The sequence below is a fragment of the Musca autumnalis genome, unplaced genomic scaffold (assembly GCF_047663935.1).
Source record: "Musca autumnalis isolate F117 unplaced genomic scaffold, ASM4766393v1 scaffold_1, whole genome shotgun sequence".
NCBI classification, from domain to species: Eukaryota; Metazoa; Arthropoda; class Insecta; order Diptera; family Muscidae; genus Musca; species Musca autumnalis.
In genome coordinates this window covers 264901503-264924490 of record NW_027411644.1, presented here as the reverse complement: position 1 = coordinate 264924490, position 22988 = coordinate 264901503, and the positions used below count along the sequence as shown (strand labels likewise).

Genomic DNA, 22988 nt, shown 5'->3' with positions numbered 1-22988 from the left:
AACAAACAAACAGACAAACAAATTTCAATTTTATATATGTATATAGATAGGTTTCGGTATTTTATATTTATTTTATAGTTCCAAGTTTTGGTGTACAGCCAGATGACAGGTATTTTTAAGTTTTTATACTCGCGGCCTTTAGGCCGGTGCGTGTATACACTTTGATCGAAACAATTTCTCTTTTTCGTTGTTACAACATAAATAAACATGTATGGCTTGTTTTGTTAAATTACACTGTGCAACACTGTTTCTGTGCGGCGGAAAATTCTTTTTGGAGATGAAAGCCCTTAGTGAGTATATTAAGAACCCAAAAGGAAATTTTCCCCATAGGTCAAGTTTCTGAGATATCGCGCGATGAATTTTTTGAATTTTCGCCTATGATGCTTGAGAAAATAGCTTTATATCTCTGTTTGCCGTTATTTTAGCTTTGTTTTGAGATTACATGTCTTCAGTCAAATCGAATGGCGAATCTTTTTGTAGAACATTTCATTCTTCTAACTCAATTCCTTTCATGTCCTTTTCGTCCTTTCTTTCTTGAACCGTAGCAAAAGTACCACAATATGAGATTTTACAGCATCCAAATATTCCACAAAATTGTTGCTCAGAGAATTTTAGGTACGGTTCTCATTGATAACTAATCGATATTGTCACGTTTTCATTGTCTTTTTTAACATTTACCCGGTTTTTGTTCAGAAAAAAACCTATGTTTTGTTTTTCTGTATATTCGTTATTTGTTATGTATTGGTAGGTAGACATACCCATTGGTTATCGCTTTTTTGGTGATGTGTACAGTACAATACAAAATTTTAAAACCGGCGGAGAAGTATATTGATCACTATGAACCCTTAAATTGCACCCAATTTATAGAGAAAATGTAAATAAAAACAAAAATTTTGAATGGGAGTTACCCGAAGAACGGGATTGATATGGCCTATATCCGACATGATACATGACTGGATGAAATAATTCGGTACATATAGCATACCTAGATAATGTTAATATATGTATGTCTATGTTTACCTGTTTAACCCATTTCGTACTTGGTGTTCGATTTTTTGAACAGTAAACAAATTTTAAACAAGTTTCAGGATGTATTCATCTGTCAGCAAATAAAAAAATCTTCCCGTGAAAACTCCCCCTCCTCCTAGATGGTAGGGGTACAATTTTGTAACCTATATTTTTGAATACTTTTTAAATTAATTTAAAAAGTTAAAAACAAATGCAATTTAAAAAGTAATCATGGTGAATTATTGCCAATATATGAATGATTTAGATGCTCAAGCACGACTTTACATATGTGCAAAGTTGACTAAAAAACCCTTAAAAATGTCAACTTAAATCGCGATTTATTTAAAAAGCGCTCCAGCTATTTTTTTAAGTTTTTTGATTTTTCTCATCTATGAACATTATAGTTTCAGAATCCCCAAAAACTTCCCAGGTGTATGCACCTTCCATTTAAATTTGATTCAAGAGCACCGTGAAATGATAAAATAAATCAATAAAACAGCAAATAAGTAAATTTTTTTTTACGTCTACACATATAGAGTACATATATTAAAATTGATCATCCACATAAATTTAGATAGGGCGCTGAAGTTTTGGAAAGACGGAATTAGCTACTATTTGGCATTTAGGATGATCAAATCTGCACCAAAAATTATGGACATAGATATAGCCCCCCATGTAACGGTACCGCCCGACTTCAGTTATTTTCAAGATTTTATCTACAAATATATTTGCTTTAATTTTGAATTTAGGGTTTAGGTATTTGTAAGTTATTAAATTGGCTGAAATTTGGCTTTCAAAGTTCAAGTTTGTCAAAAAAGTTAGTCACTGAAAAGGCAATATCCCCCTTAAAATTGCAAACATAGGTCCACGTTTTGGTATGGCATTTTTATGCCATCAGCCTTTAGGCTAACGAGGTTATATACACTTTCATACGATCAAAATGTGTCTTATCGACATACTTATTTTAGACCCCAACTGAGGCGCTCAGCGCCAAAACGGACTAACCCACATGCCCAAAAAAATCAAACAGACTGTAAAGATTTAACTGAAACTTTTTGAAACAAATTGTAAAAAATGCCATATTGTTTTATTTTAGAAGGTAGTATTACCTAGTGTTAATCAATGCTATATGGAATTGTTTAAATAGTTATTTATTTCAAAAGGTTCTGGTTAGATCTTTATAGTCTGTTTGATTTTTGTGGACATGTGGGTTAGGCCGTTATGGCACTGAGCGCCGCAATTATGTTTGGGGAAATCTGTTTCAGACAATTTGGATTCGTTTTAGCTATCTCCTTCCGTCTGGCTGACTGGACGCAAAATAACTCTCGACGGATCAACCGATTCGGACCAAAATTTGGCCTTCGTAATATTTTATCCAAACTTAGTTTAAGTTCGAAGATGAGCCATATCGGTCCACTTCTTCAGGTATCTCCCCCATAAACATTCGAAACTTTTCGCTAAAATGGCTCGCACGGCAAATCTGGTCCATACCTTGCACATCAAAATATTTCTACGAGACATAGATGGTCCAAACATACTTTAAAGAATTTCATCTATGCTTTCTCTTCAATGATGAAACAAAAATATCTATTTAACAAATTTTGACATCACACATAATTAAAATGTGGACCGATATGGCCCTCTTCGAAGTTAAACTAAGTTCGGACCGATATAATAATTTGGACCGATTTTAATTTCGACGGATTGACTAACATGACTAGATCGACTCAGAATTTTATTCTGATCAAAAATATGTATACTTTATAGGATTGCAAATAACTATTTCAATGCGTCAAAAGCGGAAAAACCAACTTTATATACCCTCCATACTATGGTGGTGGGTATAAAAATTACACATCACATATATTTTTCAACCGAATTCATAGGTTTCTCCAATTTTCAACAGCTTACTTGCAAATAAAATAAAATATTATAAAATAAGAAATAAATTGTACTGTTTGGTATCTTCTAAGTAGCCAAGAGCTCGATCAATCACCATAAATATATAGTCATAAGCTTAAAGTGGTTAACCTAACCATTTGTCAACCACTTTTAAAAAAATATAGCTTATTCGAAAGATATTAGTCATGCATTTGCCGTTATTAAATAAAGAATAGTACAGTACATTATTTTTCAAAATTTTTTGAAGGATTTAGGGGGGGCAGTTGCCCCCCCCCCCTGCCCATAGCTGGCTGCGCCCATGTGAACTTATCCGAAATTTTGTGTGAGAGGTACCGGATGGAGTGGACAAATATAGTCCATATTTGAACCTTATCTATACCTAGTAGATATATTAGGATGTGTAAAGTACGGAACAATTTGGCCACTCCCTTCAAGAGTTACCGTACGAACAAATTTTCCGAAAATTTTTGAACTTTTGTGGGGGAAGTACCTGAAGGAGTGGACCGATATGACTTATCTTCGAACTTAAACTATGCTTGGACAATATATTGCTAAGGCTAAATTTTGGACCGAATCGGCAGAACCGTTTGAGAGTTATCTTGCGCTCCAACCACCTCACACGGTGTCAAAGGGGGTTTTTGCAACTTTCTTGCTATTTTCTCGGGAAGTATGGACTTGCCCCTAAGGAAACTTGTACAGTCGTATGAAGGGCAGTGAATACAAGTTGCTAAAAGAAAAATCAAAGCGATTCGAGAGATGGCCCTAAACTGAACTTTTCCAAAATTTTGTGTGGGAGGAACCCGAAGGACCAAATCGGTTACTGCCTTCAAGAGTTATCGTGCGCACAAATTTTCCGAACATTTTCGAACTTTTGTGGGGGAGGTACCGGAAGGAGTGGACCGATATAGCCCATCTTCGAACTTAAACTAAGTTTGGGCAAAATATTACGAAAGCCAACATTTGAACCGAATCGGTGCATCCGTTCGAGAGTTATCGTGCTCTCCAGCCAGCCAGACAGACAGACAGACGGACGGACATTGCTCAATCGACTCCAAATTGTCTGAAACACATTTCGTCCAAACATACTTGGGGTCTAAATCCATTATTTCGATGAGGCACATTTTGCCCGTATGAAAGTGTATATGAAGAAAAGACAAAATTTTTTAGTTTTCCATAAAAAAAAATTAATTTTTTTTTTAAGCTACATGAAAGATTTTTGGTACATAGATTGGGAAAAAAATTCCATTCTTAAATCTGTTCGTGATACTAATTTTGGTTGTTGCGCGCAAAAGTTATGGCGGTTTCAATTCTGATAAAAAGAAAAAAATCTTTAAAAGACTCTAATCATTATATTGAGAAAATCTCTTAATTAGGGGCTCCCTACATACTATATGTTTACTGAGGTCCCATAACTTTAGTGAAAAAGTTGTGCATTTTCGCGGAAATTAGGAAAGAATTCCAAACAATTGGTAGTTTGCAACTTGTTTTAATAAAATTCAACCTGCTTATGCCTCTGAAAAATATATAAAAAATATGTACGTAATCTATACATCGCGAAGATTCAAATGAAACCAAAACTATACAAATCCGTTTAGTGGTTTTCATATTATAGCGAAAACAAAAAAATATATTGAGGAAATTTATAAAATTTTTGTAAGAGAAAATATTTATTAAAATTTATTTTGTGAGTTAGTTGAACAAAATGTAAGAAAAATAGGTCGGAGTTTTTCTTCTATTTTAGTTAAATTTCACGCAATAAATCACATTTTTTATTCTAATCACTTCTCGAAAACACGCTAACATCTAGCAGAAGATATGGATATCTTTCAAATAAATGTTGGGTTCCTTTAAATGGGGTATAATCTTGAAATAAAATTGTATCGCGTAATGTTCATTTTGAAATGCGTGTAAATCGCGAAATCCTCAAAATCACTTGATGCGCATGCGGTTTACCAATACAGCGAATTCTTCTCTTTTAATTTGTACACATTTGCCAGGATTTACTTTGGCCGCTAAGATGTAGCATCGTCTGCAGTTTAGTGTGCAACAAACTGTATAACGCTTATATTTTGCACAAAGTGCATACACTTTTTATGCGCATCCGATTTCACTATCAACCGTGAAAAAATACATCGATCTAGACATATTTCAATAAAATCCATCAAGAACCGTGGATGTAGCATCACACAGTATTTTTTGGATAAATCGGATACAGCTCCCACGCCACTAAATTTTTCAAACCGCTGTTTTCGCACAAACGCGAGTGATGATTCACTTTCTTCATTGAAATGGAAACGATCCACATAAAACGCGAATTAGTCAGCGATATTTTGAAAAACATTTTTTGCAAATTTTTCAATTTTTGCAGTAGCCATTTCCGCCGTTCTAGTAGATGGATTTTTACGATCTGTGATTCATATGATCCGGATCGTCGAAAAACTAAAATATCGCGGGGTACCAGCACACTCAAAACGATATTGTAAATACTGTACTCAAAAAATAGGTTTTTTAGAAAAAATATCGCACTAAATTTTGGCCTTTGGCAGTAGATTACTCTGCTGCTGTGTGGGCTACATACTCAATATACATATCAGATTATGCGAAATCGCGAGTTCTTTAATCCTATAATTGGTTTTTCGAAATATCCGAATGCGCGTCCCAGTTACATAAAAAATACAAAAAACACCTGAAATCCGGCTTCAAAATGTCAGCATCCATAAAAGGTGGATGCAGTGGAAGTTTTGGAAAGTGATACATTAGAAGTGTTATCTTCATTTTGTATTCTCCTACTTTTACTTTGGACAGATGCCCGTCATTTGAATGGTTTAATCAGAAATCGAATAGCAATGTAAAAAACCTGTTTAGCTTCAACGTGTTTTTACCTATGTTTTTTCCTTTACGCGGTCGTAACTACCACGTAAATTAAATTTTTTTGCTAAATTTTTAAGCTTTGTACAAAAACATCTAAAATAATCCAGCAATAGTCATAGTTACTGGTAAACTACAATAGTTCGCGTATTATAATAGTGCAAACCTTGGCTTCATGGAAACTAAAAAATTTTGACTTTTCCTCATATACCCTCGTTAGCATGAATGCTGAGGGTATAAAAATGATCTTCGCCATAATGGGCAAAATCTTTATAAATAAAAATCAAATGTCGTTGTTGGTAATGGCATCAGTAGAGAACGGATAGATAATTCTTTCTATGAAATGTTCGCCATAACCAAACTTAGGTTTTTATGCAAAGAAAATTTTACCAAGACCACTTTTACGCCCGCTTTTTTAAATTTTTATTTTAATCTTTTCTACAAAAACTACTGTACTGATTTTCCTGAAATTGTCAGGAAATGTACAGCGATGGCGCCCGGTGAAAATAGGCTACATATTTCGTTGAATTTCGGAAGGGGCGGGGTACTAATTTGGTTGTGTCTCCGACAATACCTACTTATTTGGGACCCAAAGATTTGACCACTGAACCGATTTTCCTGAAATTTTCACTTAATGTACAGGGATGACTGCCAGAGAGGGCGAGATATTTGCAAAAACCTCTTTTAGAAATTTACGAATTATTCTACAATCTATGTACTTCATTGGGGCCTAAAGACCCGAACACGACCACACCTCTTTTTTTTAAATATGTTATATCTCCAATACTACTGAAACGATTTCCATGAAATTTGTAGCAAAAGCTCAAGGTTTGCCGTTGTTATGTATATTTTATAATTTTGGGAGGAGATGAGGTATCGTCCTTTCGCCTTTCTTTTAAACGCTATATGTATAAGCCAAACTTATGATTATATAGGTTTCAGAATAAATTTTGGAGGCAATGGGGTTGTGTGTATCCTAGGTAGATATTTGGAGTCAAAATACCGGACCACGCCCACTTTCTTAAATATGTTATATATTGAAAACTGATGACCACGCTTACTCTTTTCAATACATTATTTTTCCAAAACTACTGAAACTAATTTCATGCAATTTTCAGAAAATATTTAGGAATGTCCCGTGGTCCAAAATGCTATATATTTGTAGATGAATTTCGGGGGCCTATTGTTTTATAATCGATATATTTACTAACTTATGCATCGACTTGCAAATTGATTTTCGAGACAACGGTCGTTGGGCCTCGATCATGAAAAACGATATATTTACAAATTTTCTCAATGGTCCATCAGTCATGAAAAACAAAAATATATAAGTTTCACTAAGCGGGAGAGTTCGACTTAACCATTTTTTTAACTTTTATCATTAGCTCGGTTAAGGTTAAAGACAGGGGACATGGGCGATCATAAATTCTAAACTGCATCAATGAGCGAAAAAATCCGACAAAGTCCTTAAAAGAAAAGAAAAGTTACAGATAAATTTAAAATTCTCCTAGTTTTGACAATGGACCGAAGAAGTGAGGTGGGGTCATGTTAATGGGGGCATGTTGAGAGTGGAGGCAAGTTTAGGGTTTGAAGTTTAGTGGGGGCATGTTGTAGTGGGAACGTGTTGAGGGGATATACATATGTACGTAGAATCACTTTCACAAAATTTGGTCTACCAATAAATGTGTCAAATCATAGATATATAAAACTTATCCATTTATTTATGAACAAAATAAATGAAGCAAAAAAATTAACAATCATTTCCATAAAAAAATTGTTTATATTTGGGTATCAAATAGCGATTTTAACCGAGCCGAAGCTCTTTTGTTGCTACATATAATATCTTCGATGGTATGTTAACGGATTAAAAAATTCAGTTTTATTAATTTCTTTAATAATGAATATACTAAATAGTTTCACCTTGTAAAAACTTAAGGAAATAACCCATGTTTTCAGCCTTCTGTTAACGGAGAAAGTAACTTGATCACACTACTTTGTAATGGGTTATTCGGCTTATGTAGCTACCAAATTTCTGTTGGTTAGCAATATGGTTGTCTATATTAGTCTTGTCATTTGAAAAATCACCTTTTGATTATTTTAAGTTTTCTTCAGAGCGTCGACAATTCGTCGGTGTCATGCTTAAGTGTTCCATACGCCATTTGCCTGTTTTGAGATAATCGCATTTTAATGTTTTGCGTCACAACTGTGTGGAGCTGGCTAAAGTAAATATTTATGTTTTTGACTTGAAATATTAATAATAGTATATAGAACATATTTGCAAACATTTAGAGGTCGATTTGTTCCATATCCGCACTTATAACACAAATGTGAAATATTGTAAATCACATGGAACAAAGTGACAAAAAAATTTTCCATCTTTGCCTCAATAAATTAAATACTTCTAAATCGAAAATTAAAATTCTGATTTTTGAAATATGTTTTTAAACTTGTAAGTTTTTAAAATATTAATTTAATAACTGAAAAAAGTTGAGGCTTTCCCGTCGAGGCGTGGATATCTCGGAAACTAGAGCAGATAGAAATTCAGAAAGAGCATACCGGAAAACCCTAGAAACCACCTGTATCTCAAAAAGTCAAAAATGGCGTATGGAACACTTAAGCATGACACCGACGAATTGTCTGAGAGCCATGATATATTAGAATCGATTAAGTATGGAGGTCATTCAAATTGTGGGCAGTTTGTTTTTGCTTTCATTATTTTAACATTCTTACAATATACATTTGAGCGGTATCATGCTAATAATTTCACAACAGTTACCTAGGGGTATCCGAAGTTTCCGAAAATTGTTTCAAATCGAATGTTATCACAAATCGTGAATTAACAAGTTGCAGTTGCTTAATCATTGTTATTAGACACTTTTAAAATCCAGAAAATTTGGTATAGGTAAAGATTTCTCTAAATTACGTATTACTGATAAGACATTAAAAAAGAAATTAAATTATGTTGCTGCTGATGATAAAAGCTATTGAAGAGGGTATCAACAATTGGGTGATGACTTTTATAGAACTCGTTTCCCTGTATCATATTGTGATGATGAAACCTCACGCACAAATTACATTTATATACGAAATACAGTTTTCATGAGAAAAAAACGGTTAAAATGACAAAGCAAAATGAAAACATGACAATATCGATTTCTTGTCCTTATGGACCCTACAAAAATTTTTCCTAGCAACATTTTTGTAGAAAATTTGCACGTAAGAAATCTCATCGTATAATAATTATTCGGATCGAGAAAACATCATTCAAAATGTCTGCGCTCTAAAAGACATTTTGAAATCGGTGAAGTACTAGATTTTGATTTCCTTGATAAGCCCAAAAAAAATATGACATTAGTTTTCGAGCTAGAGTTGGTACCGCAAAACGCTTTAATAAAATCAGGTTTTTATAGACGGCCATTTGCCACAAAACTTTGTAATACATATTTTGCTTTTGCACATGAAGAAAAAATCTACCAAAAAAGTATCGTAATTTTCTTGGCAAAAAAAAAAAAAAAATGCGGGAAAAATAGCTTTCATTGGACTTTACAACAGGGGATCTCTCCTTAAGGCTCTCGAAGCACTCTAAACTGTTGGCTTACATCACGTTTGTAACGCACAAATTGCATACTCATATATTGTTTGACCATTTCATTATCTTTAATATTCTGTTTAAAAAACCTTAAAATGATAAACATTAATCAACTAAAATCGAACAATCGGTACATAAGACTTTTGAGTCGTAATGTCTTACTATTTTTTAGATTGTCGTATGCGTGGTGACTTTTGGGATTACTATCATTTAGATTCGATTGGTGTACTCGTGTTTTGTTAAATTTAATCAATATTTATTTTGATAACTAGGAAAGTGCCCTGTACTCCGTATGCGGAAAGGATATAAAAACAAATAAACAATATATAATATGGAAATGGCGACCACTGAAAATTTTATTGCACTAATACCAATTTTAATCAATATTTATTGTTATTTTTGTACTGTTCAAATCCCCTTAGTTCGATTTTCAAAAATATCAGCCGTATCTCACCCTTACATATTAACAGCGAGACCAACGTTGCACACCAATACTCACCCTAAATCCAAAGAATACAGATTCCAGCACTGTCCCTGCACCTAACAACATATTGAGTTCCATTAAGTACTCTTCGTACGATTTTCCAAAACTACCTCAAACCTTCACTGCAACCGTAACCTTAATTCCAAAAAACAGGATCAAAGCGCAATCGATGCACTCAAATCCAAATTGTACCAAAAGTAGTGCCATTTGGTACACTTCGTACCCATAAGTACGAATTTCTAAAACTACTTCAATCCCACACTCCAACAGTATTCTTAATTCCAAATCCTATGGTTTCCAGCTCTATTAGTTTACGCAAATCCAAATTGTACCAAATATGGTACCATTTAGTACTTTTTGTACTCATAAGTACGAATTTCTACACTCCAACAGTAATAGTAATTCCAAATCTCAGTATTCCTGCTCTGTTCGTTCACTCAAATCAAAATTGTACCAAATTTAGTACCATTTAGCCATTTTCGTACCCATATGTGCAAATTCCCAAAACTGCCTCCATATCTCCAACCGACACTCCAACAGTAATCTTATGTCCAAATTTCAGGATTCCAACTCTATCGGTTAGCCCGAATCCTAATTGTACCAAATTTAGTACCATTTAGTACTTTTCGTACACATAAGTCCTCCTCCTTGTATTAACTCCTCAACCTTGATTTTCATTCCAAATGTCAAGCTTTTAGCTCTATCAGTTGAAATAATACCAAATGTTACCAAACTTAGTACAATTTACTCGTAGCACTTTTCACTCCTACATTCCAACAGTAATCTTAAATCCAAATTTCAGATTTCCAGCTCTACTTAGTACTTTTCGTACAAATATGTACAAATTTTCAAAAATGCCTTTATATCTCAATCTTACACTCCAACAGTAATCCTAAAATCAAATTTCAAGTTTATAGCTCTATACGTTCTTCCGAATCAAAATTGTAAAAAATTTCGTACTATTTAGAACTTTCCGTACACATAAGTACGAATTTCCAAAACCATTTTCTTATATCAGCATCACTTTCCATCCTTCATTCCCATATCAAATTTCAAGATTCTGAAAATATACAATTGGTACAAAATTTAGTACTTTTCGTACACTTATAGGTCGAATTTTCACCAGTGACCCTCATTCCAAATTTCAGAATTCTAGCTCTTCCCGTTTGCCTAATACAATGGGTACCATATTTAGTACCTTTTAGAACTTTTCGTACCCTTCTAGTTCGAATTTCTAAAAACCCAGCCTTATCTGACCCCTTCGGACCAAGAGTGATCCACACACAAAATTTCAAGATTCTAGCTTCAGCCGTTTCGTCTGGGCGTTGATGAATCAATCAGTCAGTCAGTCAATCACTTTATTACTCTTTTATTAATATAGATTGAATTCAACTCGGACAAATGCTATTTGCAGTTTTAAAACCCTAAATCAAAAGTAATGTTTGGAGTCGATCTTGTTATTGTCACACCTTCTGTCCATATAGACCTTGTACAAAATCAACCCACAATTCGAATTGTTAGAAAATTTTTGGTGGGATGTTCCATAGAGGAAGGAAGCCTATTGATTTTGGTGATAATCCTTTACAACCTTTACAATGATGCAAAGTAGATTGGCGTAGGTGGTTAAACAACTGAGCTACCACAATGTATTGACGAATATCGCAAATTTGGTTGAGGAGTATTTTAAGAAAAGTGAAGACTTTCTAATGTTTACGTTGGTCCCAATTATGTTACACTCCCAATGTAGCTAGAAACGTTAAATTATCCAAAATCAGCTGGTATTGTTATATGAGGGCTACTCCAACCATGGACTTTGTCTATAATTTTTGGTTTTTCTTTTTTGTCCTATTCAAAACATACATTTCAAACTATAGTTAAATAATAAATATAATGCTAAAAACGTCAAAATGAAAAACCAAAATCGGGTGGTACTGCCATATGGAGGGTATAATTAAATTTGTCATTCCGTTTGTAACACATCGACCTATAAAGTATATACATTCATGATCAGCATAACATTTTAAGTCTACATAACAATGTCCGTCAGTCCGTCCGTTGAAACAAGATACAGCTCGCAATTTTGAAAAAAAGCATTGCTATTTGGCATAGAAGTTTTTATTACTCCACGTTTTGATATAGCCCCATAGAACGGCACCTCCTGATTTTCGCTATTTGTATATGTATGCCAACAAATTTCAGGTGGAAAGGTGTATACCCCTTAAGTGAGGTTGTAGCCTCAATAATGCAACGAAAAGGCTGGAATTTGGTATTTGGACTTAGTTAAGGGGTATGGTAACATGGGGAGGGTGTGCCACGTTTTTGTTCAAAATCTTCTAATATCAACATCGTTAAAGTTTTATCAAATATTATTTTTGGAAAAAATATAAGCATATCTTTGCTATAAGTTTTGATATATAGATGTTTATAATTTTGGTTTTAAAATATAATTTTGAATGCCTACGCCAGGGGACTCTAAAACTTCATTTACCATACTTCTTCCTTAAATAACAAAATTTTACAATAAAGGGACGTCTTATCTATTGAATAATCAAAAATTATACTAAAATTGACAAAAAGAAACAGATCCTAGCATTAAATTGAAGTTGGTATGTTAAATTTAAATAAAAAAGATATAATATTACATCAATACGATACATTTAGCCTAAAATTTGATTTTGACTTCACATTATAGTGACCCAGCAAAAAAAAAAAAGTCCTCCCAAAATCATGGGTTTCGTAAGGGATTTTTGGCAGCCGTAACTACTCTCAAACCCCCTTTCTTCCCCATTATTTTTACAAGGGCATGTCGCACTCAGTTTGTAGTTATTTAATGACCACTAGAATAACAAGTTATTCTGTGGCCACTAGAAGTTGAAAAGTAAGGTAAAAAAATTCTATTTTTAGACAGTTGATGTATAGAATTTGTTTTTAATTTCATCACACATCTTACTTTTATTTTATTTTGCTGTCTGCCCGAATTGAACCCACGAACCCTCTGATTTGCTTAAGAACTTAAATGTGCAGTGCACATGTGCGCCACGAACTGTTATTTTTTAATTAAAAAAACTCGCGTGCCGACGCACAGTGGTAGATTTGAAATATTTAGGCGGCCAAAAATATTTTTGGACGTTAATGGCTTCGAATGACAATATTTTAAAAAGATATGTATTTATTTAACAAAATTAATAAGAAAAACATATATTTTATAATAAAAACACATTTTATTTTCATAAATCATAAATAAATAGAAATTATAAATAAATTAAATTGTCTTATTAAATGATGTTTCTATCTCGACCTCTTCGTGCTCAATACATGATTGTGTGTGGAGTTCGGTAGGTTCTAATAGTTCTATAACTTCACTGGAAAACATCTTGTGTGAAGTTTTCTTTAACGATCTTTCACTACTTATGAGTGGATCTGATGTAAGAAGCAGTCTTTGATAAATATCACGGTTGCATTCTTCCCTTGAAAATGTTCTTGAAAAATTCTGTCTGTATGACCGAAAATGTTTATTTCGAGCTTCCGCAGCCTCCTCCGACAATTGGCCGATTGGCAGCAGTGCATTATCTATGATGGTCGCCCCATGTAATAGTAATTTATTCATTGTTGGAGTCATGGGATGCCAGTCGTATAATTCCACATACATTTGCGCGGTGTTGAAGGCATATTCTTCGAATTTTGTTGTATTTATTTTGTGTCCAATTGAAATCGCCTCTAATAAGATTTTAAATCTATGTATTAATTCGTGGTTAATGCCTGTTATGTCCGCCGCTAATTCTGTGTTTTCAAAAAATCTCCTACTCGTATTGCCATCATTGGTATTGCCAAAATTGGCTTTAGGCATGTCCACCAACAGCCCAGTTTCTAAGCGGAATCTTTCTTGGATTTCTTTTTTCTTTTCTTCTTCTAATGCTTTCTCTTCCTGGATCCTTTTCTTTCCATATTTCTTCACGGGCAATTTATATGCCAAATGCAGAATGCTTTCAAAAATACGTATTTTTGCGTGCAATACCGAAATTCCAAACTCAAGAACATCGGTGGGTAGCATTCTTGTTTTGCTTTCAACAAAAGGTCGTAACAAGGGTAATGCTTTGGGTTAGTTGCCCTTATTATTTCATATTGTCGTCTTGTTAGATCAGCTTCTACGGACATTTTGAGTGCTTGGAACGGGTTCAAAGGAGCAATTGTTTCATTGGTCTTGGAATAAGCTTTTCTATATTTACTAGCCTTTGTTGGTGATTTTTCTATTTCTTTGAGCAATTTTGAGGCAGTTCTTTTTCCATTCGTTTGCAATACGACTTGTGCGGCATGTATAATCATTTCATCATCAACATTTGATCGAATTTCCTCAGTTTTTCTTCTCTTGCTTCGTTCACTCGAATCCGAAAATGATTTACTCGGACGACCTGGTTGATTAAGCGAATGCACTGGTATTTCAAAAGTGCCTTCCAGCCACTTCTGGTTGTTTTTCATAAAAACTTCTTCAAATTTATGAGCTTTTAGCCATCTCCGTTTAAATTCGTGTTTGATGTAGGAAAATTTATGCTTAAGGTTCTTTTTTCTTTTCACTTTCATTTGCTCAAACAGACATTTACGGGTCACTAGTTTCACCCCCGAAGAACTAGGTATCTCCATAGTTAAAAAAAAAAAACATAAAATAAAAAAATGGTTTTTTTAAATTTTTTAACTAACTTTGAACTGCTGTATTTAAGGAATAGGCGGGATTCGGCGGCTATTGTATTTTTATAGAAAAGCTGAATGTCTAACGTATTTAATAAACAAAAAAAAATATGACCCGGACGAATCCTGATCCATAACAAAATTGCTTTTGAAATTAAAAAAAATAAATTTTTTTCTGTGAAAAAGAGGTTATGTTCAACTACCGAAAAATATAACGAAAGTTAAAAATAAAAGATAAAACTATTATTTATTTAATATAAGCTTACTTGAGCTATAGGAATCACTATCACTTTCACTTCACTACACAATTTAAAATAAAAATATATGCGTATTGCGAAATTTGATATAATTTGGGCGCCCAAATAGAAATACGTATCAAGTCAACGATCAAATTGCGTCTAACTGCACGGAAGCGGTGACGTATGGTTTAGAAAAAAAAGGTGGGGGGTAATTCGCGGAAGTGTTTACTATACCTAGAATTCAATATTTTGCGCCTAGCTAGTATTTAGAATTTTGGACTTTTGGCCGCCTAATTACTCAATATCTACCTATGTGCGACGGTGAGCGTTGAACACACAACCCTAGGACTCTACCACTCCCTACACACTCACTGTGCCACCGTCGTCATTACTTAGTGAGGAGTTATATAAGTAGGTTTACCTTGTACATTTGTTGAGAAGTAACCCATTACTTTTCAGATTACTTGTAATGCGAAAAGAAGCTTGTTTACATTACTTTGTAATGGATTACGTAATGACTACCGGATCCAAATTTTTGCTGGGGTGGTATATCTACTATATAAACAATATATGTTAAACCCGACAAAATTCTCACATTAACCCACCCTACCCCCATCCTGGCATAGGCGCCCCACCACCAACATATTTCATAATGTGAATAATTTTGGCATTTATAATTACACTATGCAACACTGAAAATGCAAACAACTTCTAATATGCATTTTTTGAAAGTACATATTTAGACTACAAAAACCCTAGTAGGGGTTTGTCCTGTCAGGTGCAGTTCGGATTTTATGGCCTCATCTAAACCGGGCTAAAACTACAGTTTTTTGCATTTATAGGACCTTTATCTCAGAAACGATTAGGAATTTGGCCGTGTTGTCTGCGGCAATATTGTAGCCCTAAACTAGTAGAATTTATCCACATAAGAAGAACTCCATCTAGGGCATCAAAATCTATAAAATATAGAAAATTTTACATAATTGCTGAAATTCTGGTCAGTATCGGCTAAACTATTGGGAGTTGAACCAAGTAACTTATAGCAAAAAATCTTCCAAATAAAGTTTTCAACAATTCTTTAGAACATTCTGAAAATTTAAAATGCTTACTTCATGTTGTTTCAGCGGTATTTTGCATAATATCTTTTACAACACGTATTTCAAACACAGTTCACACCGACAGTTTATTCTCACAACTTTATTCACATTTTTATTAAATCATCGTTGAAAAATGTACTGAAAACAACGGGATAGAGGCATTTCACAACAATGGCATGTTCTGAAGAGTTATGTATTACATTTCAGGGAATATTTTTCCAAAAGAAAATATTCAGAAAAAATTAACGGTGCGAAATGTATAAAAATTGTGGTATTTTTGCATATATTTTGAAAATTGAGGCAATAAATATTGTTTTTCGAGTTCATTATTTCTCCAAATATTTTATTGTTGTCCTAACCTACAAATTTTCTTCAGAAGTCAGAAGAAGATTCGCATTGGTTTCAGAGATATAGCCCCGAATTTCTTTAAAAACTCAATATTTAACCATGTTTAGATGGGGCCATAAAATTCGAGCTGGATCTGACACAACAAAACCCAACTAGGGCCTCTTGTCGTTTGGCTCTGAACTTTCAAAAAATCCTCAGTTCGAATTGTTTGCACAAGATCACCTTAAAAAAGTTGCACAATGTTATTATACCCTACACCACTATGTGGGTAGGGGTATTATAAGTAAGTTTGTTTTGGGAAAAAATCATGTAACATCGCGAAATATTCGTCGGAGACCCCCAATGTGGTATACCAATCTTCATATCTCGACGATATAAAGCGATTTTGAGATGTGTGTCCGTCCGTCCGTGTGTCCGCCTGTCCATTATAAACTGTAAACACGCTCCAGGCCGCAATTATGGACCGATCGTCACAAAATTTTGCACGGAGGTCGGGTTCGGACCAGAATAGATCCCTATTCTTATTGGTGATGATCGTGAAATATTTAGCGGGTGAAATGGACCAAAAACATAATTTTTATCCGATTTTGTAGCCCGATCGCCGCAAAAATTCGAACAAGGTAACAGTATATGACAAAGAAGATACTTGCAATTTGAGATGGTGATCGGATGATGTTTAGAGGGTCAAATGGAACAAAATATACCGGTTATATCTTTATTCCTGCAAGACACATTCCGCCCACGTAAAGATATATTTGGAAGGCCACCTCTTGCCATTTCCATTGATACCAATTTTTTGCTTGTAGTGTAATCATAAGCACACTAGAGGTCGCAATTATATCTCAATAGTCACGATATTTTTCACGAGGTAGGGGTTTAGGTCGAAGAAGATGCCTAAAAATTTGGATGATATTATTTAGCGGGTGTAATGGACCATTACTTTTGAATGCAAAATAAAAATATTTTATTTTTGGTCCATATTTGAATTCCTGGAGGGCATATACCGGCAAAGTCGCCTACATATGGAAAAACAACTACTAATCTTTCCTCTGATGAGAATTGTAATAATATGTTTGCTTGATAACGGGCCTACTACCTAGTATATAATGAGTTTTGTGAAGAGAACCACATGTTCCTCCGATGCTACAAATTGTCCCTATCATGACTGAGAAATTCCCAGTTTTTGCAAATTGCGTGGAGCCCTAGCGTATTACTTGTCCACTTGTCCAAAATTTTAACATGTTGCTGAAGGGGCTAAACAACGCCAATTTTCTAAGTTAAGAATATTTATTAAAAATGTAATATAATTGGTCCACAAACATCCCAGTAGGGACAAGGGACCCTTCTCTCATATCAATGAGTGCACCCCGATTAATATTAGCTCAATGATATGTAGACTGCGTAAATTTTATGCAACACCTATTTTTGTCAAATTTTGGGACTGGGCATATTATTGGCTTCTGAATAAATTCCAATCGAAATATATCACATATGTAAAAATAAGGAAAATGTATAAATTATGCATATGCAAATATTATTTTTGGCATATGGAAAATTTATGTATTTTACATATTTTCGTAAGCAACATACACTGCCGCTCACTTGAATAGAACCCCCCTGCAAAATTTTTTTCAACGTAAATTTTTTGCGAATTGTACAAGATATGAAGTTTTTAATTTTTATTATATTTTACTACATGTGTTTGGGGTAAACTTAGTCATTCATTTGTATTCAAATCTAATTTGTATATGAATTATACAAGGAAAACAAAATAAAGTAAAAAATTTAAGTAAAAAATTTGGCTCATTTGAATAGAACCCCCCCTTAAAACTTGGGAATTCAGAAATATTGTATTAGAATATCGATGCATATTCACTCTATATTGAAAACGAAGTACTTTCAGTAATATTCAGTAAAAGTATATCCCCCCAGATTAAAGATACACCCGTATATCCTGCTTTGGCAAGGATTCTTTAAATAATCGGGTGTAATGCCCAACAAAGCTTGCTTTTTTCTTTCAACAAGTTTATGTTTGGAAGCGTGCTGTCGCCTTTAGTCGTATATTTTACGCATAAGCCATTCCCATACATTTTAGAGAATATTTACCACTGTAGAATATGACGGACCCTCCAGGATATCCGCATTTCTTTCCAAAATTTTAAGTTTTAATGACTCGAAGTGTATAAGAGTTTATAAATTCGTGATGAAATTTCCACTCGGGATATCCGAAAATGCTTCTCACTATTGGAAATGCCTGTTTTAGAACTCCTTTGTACATTTTCGTGCGCATTTAAGGTGAAAGAAATAGGCGCCCAAGTCCTTCATAATTAGTAAGGACTATCCTCATTAAGTAAACAATTGCATAACTGTATAACTATTTTTTTCGCGTCTATTGACTGGAAGACCATCTTCTAAATTGTTTTTGTAGCGATGAATGTGCTTTTATGGTGCTGGAACGCATTACTAATTATTAAGGACATGGGCGTCAATTTACTTCACCCTAAATGCGCACGACAACTTATAAAGGAGTTCTAAAACAGGCATTTCCAATAGTGAGAAGCATTTTCGGATATCCCGCGTGGAAATTTCATCACGATTTTATAAACTTTTGTACACTTCGAGTCATCAAAACTTTAAATTTTAAAAAGAAATGCGAATATCCTTGTGGGGCCGCCATATTCTACAGTGGTAAATGTTCTCTTAAATGTATGGGAATGGCTTATGCGTAAAATATACGACTAAAGGAGACAGCACGCTTCCAAAACTAAACTTGTTGAATGTAAAAAGCAAGCTTTGTTAGGCATTACACCTGATTATTTAAAAAATCCTTGCCAAAGCAGGATATACGGGTGTATCCCTAATCAGGAAGGATATACTTTTACTGAATATTACTAAAATTACTTCGTTTTTAATGTAGAGTGAATATGCATCGATATTCGAATACAATCTTTCTGTATTCCCAAGTTTTAAAGGGGGATTCTATTCAAATGAGCCAAATTTTTTAGTTAAATTTTTGACTTTATTTTGTTTTCCTTGTATAATTCTTAAACAAATTGGATTTGAATGCAAATGAATGACTAAGTTTACTCAAAACACTTGAAGCAAAATATAATAAAACTTAAAAACTTCATATCTTGTATAATTCGGAAACAATGGAGGATGAAAAAAAGTTTGCAGGGGGGTTCTATTCAAGTGAGCGGCAGTGTATATTTCAATAATATCTTCGAACATTTTTATATGTACATTTTTTCTGTTTGAAATTCCCTTCAGACAAGTCAATAAATTAGAGAAATCTGTAACCAGAGCCACAATCTTCATGTCGAAAATGGGGAGCTATCGTTCTATGGGAGGTACGAGCTCGTATATGAACGCCTAGACCTATACCGACAAATTTCAGGTAGAAAGTTTAATACCCCCAACGTAGACTTAATTCCAAATGTTAGCCATTTCGGAGGGATATTGAGACCATAACCTTCAAAGTACAGAAAATCGGTAGGTCATGGCTTTGCGAGCTATATGAAGACGTGGACCTATACCGACAAATTTCAGGTGGAAAGTTTTTTACCTCCAACGAAGACTTAATACAAAATGTCAGCAATTTCAGTGGAATCTTGAGGCCACAACTTTCAAAATACCGGATATCGGGAGGTACGGTTCCATGGGACCTATATGAAGACATAGACCTATACCGATTAATTTCAGGTCGAAAATTGTATACCCCCAACGAAGACTTAATACAAAATTTCTGGGATTTTTGTGGAACTATTATTATATTATTATAAAATCTTAATGTGATAAGATTGCAGACTCAAAAAAGTTATTTCTTACAATGAGTTTAATTGTCCAAAAGGAATTTTGATTTGCTGGAAGCTAATTCGCAGGGTAGTGGTGTAGGGTATCGTATGGTCGGCCCTGTCCGACTATAGCCTTTGCTTACTTGTTTTTTAATACAAATTATTTGGATTTATTTTCTTTAGAAATTGTATTTTAACGGTATAAAATATATTTTGGATATCACCAAAGACAAACAAGATATAACAAAATATGCCTTCCATGAATTTCTTTCGCAATACCTTAGAAAACACAGAATGCTTGCATCCTCAGTCATATCTTTGATACAAATGCCAGCTTTTGGGATAGGATAGGCCTTCGCTAAACTCACACTTTTCCTTTTAACGAGTTTTTTGCAGCATTTGTAGTTTTCAAGAAAATCTGCGGTGGCAAAGCAGCCCCAGTGGCACAGCCGCCCCATGTTACCATATACAACTTTCCACCTGAAACTTGTTGGTATACATATGTCTACGCCTTCATATAGCCCCCAGAGAACGGTACCTCCCGATTATCGGTATTTTGAAGGTTGCTGAAATTTGGTATTTTGCCGTCATTGGTGGTATACATTTTTCCTCCTGAAAATTGTGGGTATAGGTATATTGTGGATATATAGGGTATAGGTTGTGGCCTCCATATCACATCTAAATGGCTGAAATTTGGAGTTTAGTCTTCGTTGGAGGTATACAAATTTCCTCTTGAAATTTGTCGGTATAAGTCCACGTCTTTATATAGCCCCCATAGAACTGAACCTCTTGATTTTCGGTATTTTCAAGGTTTTACCCTCCATATACCACCGAAATGGGTGAAATTTGTTATTTAGTCTTCGTTGGGGATATACCACTTTCAACCTGAAATTTGTCAGCATAGGTCCCTCAGTATCCCCCGAAATGGCACCTGAAATTTGTCGGTATAGTTCTTCATATAGCCCCCATAGAACGATACTCACGGATTTTCGATATTTTGAAAGTCTTAGCAAACAGGTGCAGGTAAAAACATCCTTTGCAAAAAATCAGAGAGCGTCCGTCTACGTTTTGCCAAAACCTCATCTAAGGGTACCACCCGATTTAAGATTTTTTGAGGATTTTAGTTACATTTTCCTATCGAATTGTTTTTGAATTGGATTTTTATGTTCACATATGTATCCATATACATATACAGTGTTGCGCATATAAAAAGCAACAAATCCACGATTACGCATTAATTCAATTTTTGGATCCGTTACAATGTTTTTAAAATGTAATATTTTGTGTCCAGTTCTTCTCCATTATGTACAGAGAGCTTTCAACAAGTTGTTTATGTACTTTGTAGTTGGATGGGATGACAACAACAATATTAACTGATCCTTGAGGATGGGGAGTGCAAAACAAGAGCAACAACGGAATATTATTAAAAGTTGTAATCTTATCGGTTTTAATTAGCTGTACTTTTGACTAATATGTGTTGTTTTGTTATCCTAACAGGTTTAGTTGTTTTAATAAAATTAAAACAGATTTTTTTCAAAAAAAAAAAAACAACATTATTCATCGATGTAAAAAATTTCCTTGGGTGCCACCGTGGTGCAATGGTATGCACAGCCGCCTTGCACTCAGAAGGTCTGCGGTTCGGTTCCCAGGCCAAGCGACATCTAATTTTCAATGGTGGCAAAATACCTCTCAGTAATGTTGGCGACATTTCCTGAGTATTTCAGCTTTGTAAAACTTCTCCACAAGTGGTGTATTAGGACACACCGTTCTGACTCGGTGATAAACAGTAGGTCCCACATCATTGAGCCAATATGAATTGGGGTGCACTCATTGATATGAGAGAAGTCTCCCTTGTCCCTTCTGGGATGTTTGTGGAACAATTATCATAAAAAATTACCATATGTACATCGAATCAAACTCACCTGTAAATATCATCGATTAATTTGTTTTGAGACTTTATCATAATCAGTTCAAATATTTCAGCCATTAAATTTTTCAAACGGAATAAAAAACCAAAATTGCCATCTGCTGGAACCGGTAGCATTAAACTTACAGGTGCATATGTCATTTCCAATGGATTTCCAATTAATTTCGAAATTATTCCAATTGGAACATTGGGCCAAAGCAAAGCCACGGGACAATTGAAATGCTCAGCCAAACCCATGAAAAAGTCGCAATAAAAATATCCATATAACATTAAATCGAATTTATTGCCAGGATTAGTAATAAGTTCCTTCATTTTAGGATCATCCAGTGCTAGACCTAATGCTTGCGTCATATCCGTTACCATATCGAAAGCTTTAAATATTTTTTCCAATGCACTGCCTCTTGTAGCATTAATGGCAACATTCACATCCAAAAATCCCGCTTCTACTATTACATGTGTCATTGATGGATGTAGCCATTCTGATTTAAGAGGTAACACCGTGACGATAGTTACATTGTGATTGGATTCAGACATTGCTCGAGCTACAGCCATCTCAATTATCAAATGAGATGGACTAAAGGTGGGTAGTAAGACCAAAATATTTGCTCCGTTGGTATTGTGACAGGAAAAACTTAGCATTAATGCTAATGTTATTAAAATTGTTCGTACTTTATCCATTGTTTAAAAACTATACAAATTTATCGCGAAAATAGTGTGAAGCTTGAGCGACAAACACGTCTGCTCAAGTTGATAACAGTTAGGCAACTACTAAAAAGCTATGTGAATTTCATTTATTTGATCATTTTCAGTTTATCAATTTACTGTTTATCAATTAGCTGGGGGTACGAGCCATGGGCGTCGCCAGGAATAGCTAGGGAGGGGCAGCTGCCCCCCCCCCCACAATAGATCCTACAAAACAGTTCATTTGTATGTAAAAAATTATATATATTACAAAGAAACAAGCATTTGCGCCCCCTAGAACGACCAAAAAGCATACCTGACTACGCCCATGTATGGGGCGAAGAGAATATATATGTATGTACACAGTG

General features: G+C 34.4%; 1 protein-coding gene across 1 annotated transcript in view; it reads right to left on the bottom strand.

The window, feature by feature from the left end:
* The window catches only part of LOC141389505 (UDP-glycosyltransferase UGT5-like), a 29533-nt gene extending 6848 nt beyond the window's left edge, over nt 1-22685 (bottom strand). Inside the window, exon 1 of the mRNA XM_073961092.1 lies at nt 21935-22685. Within this exon, the coding sequence (XP_073817193.1) occupies nt 21935-22617 (683 nt within the window). The 5' untranslated portion in view covers nt 22618-22685. The remainder of the gene's footprint in view (nt 1-21934) is intronic.
* Between the last annotated feature and the right edge of the window lie 303 nt (nt 22686-22988).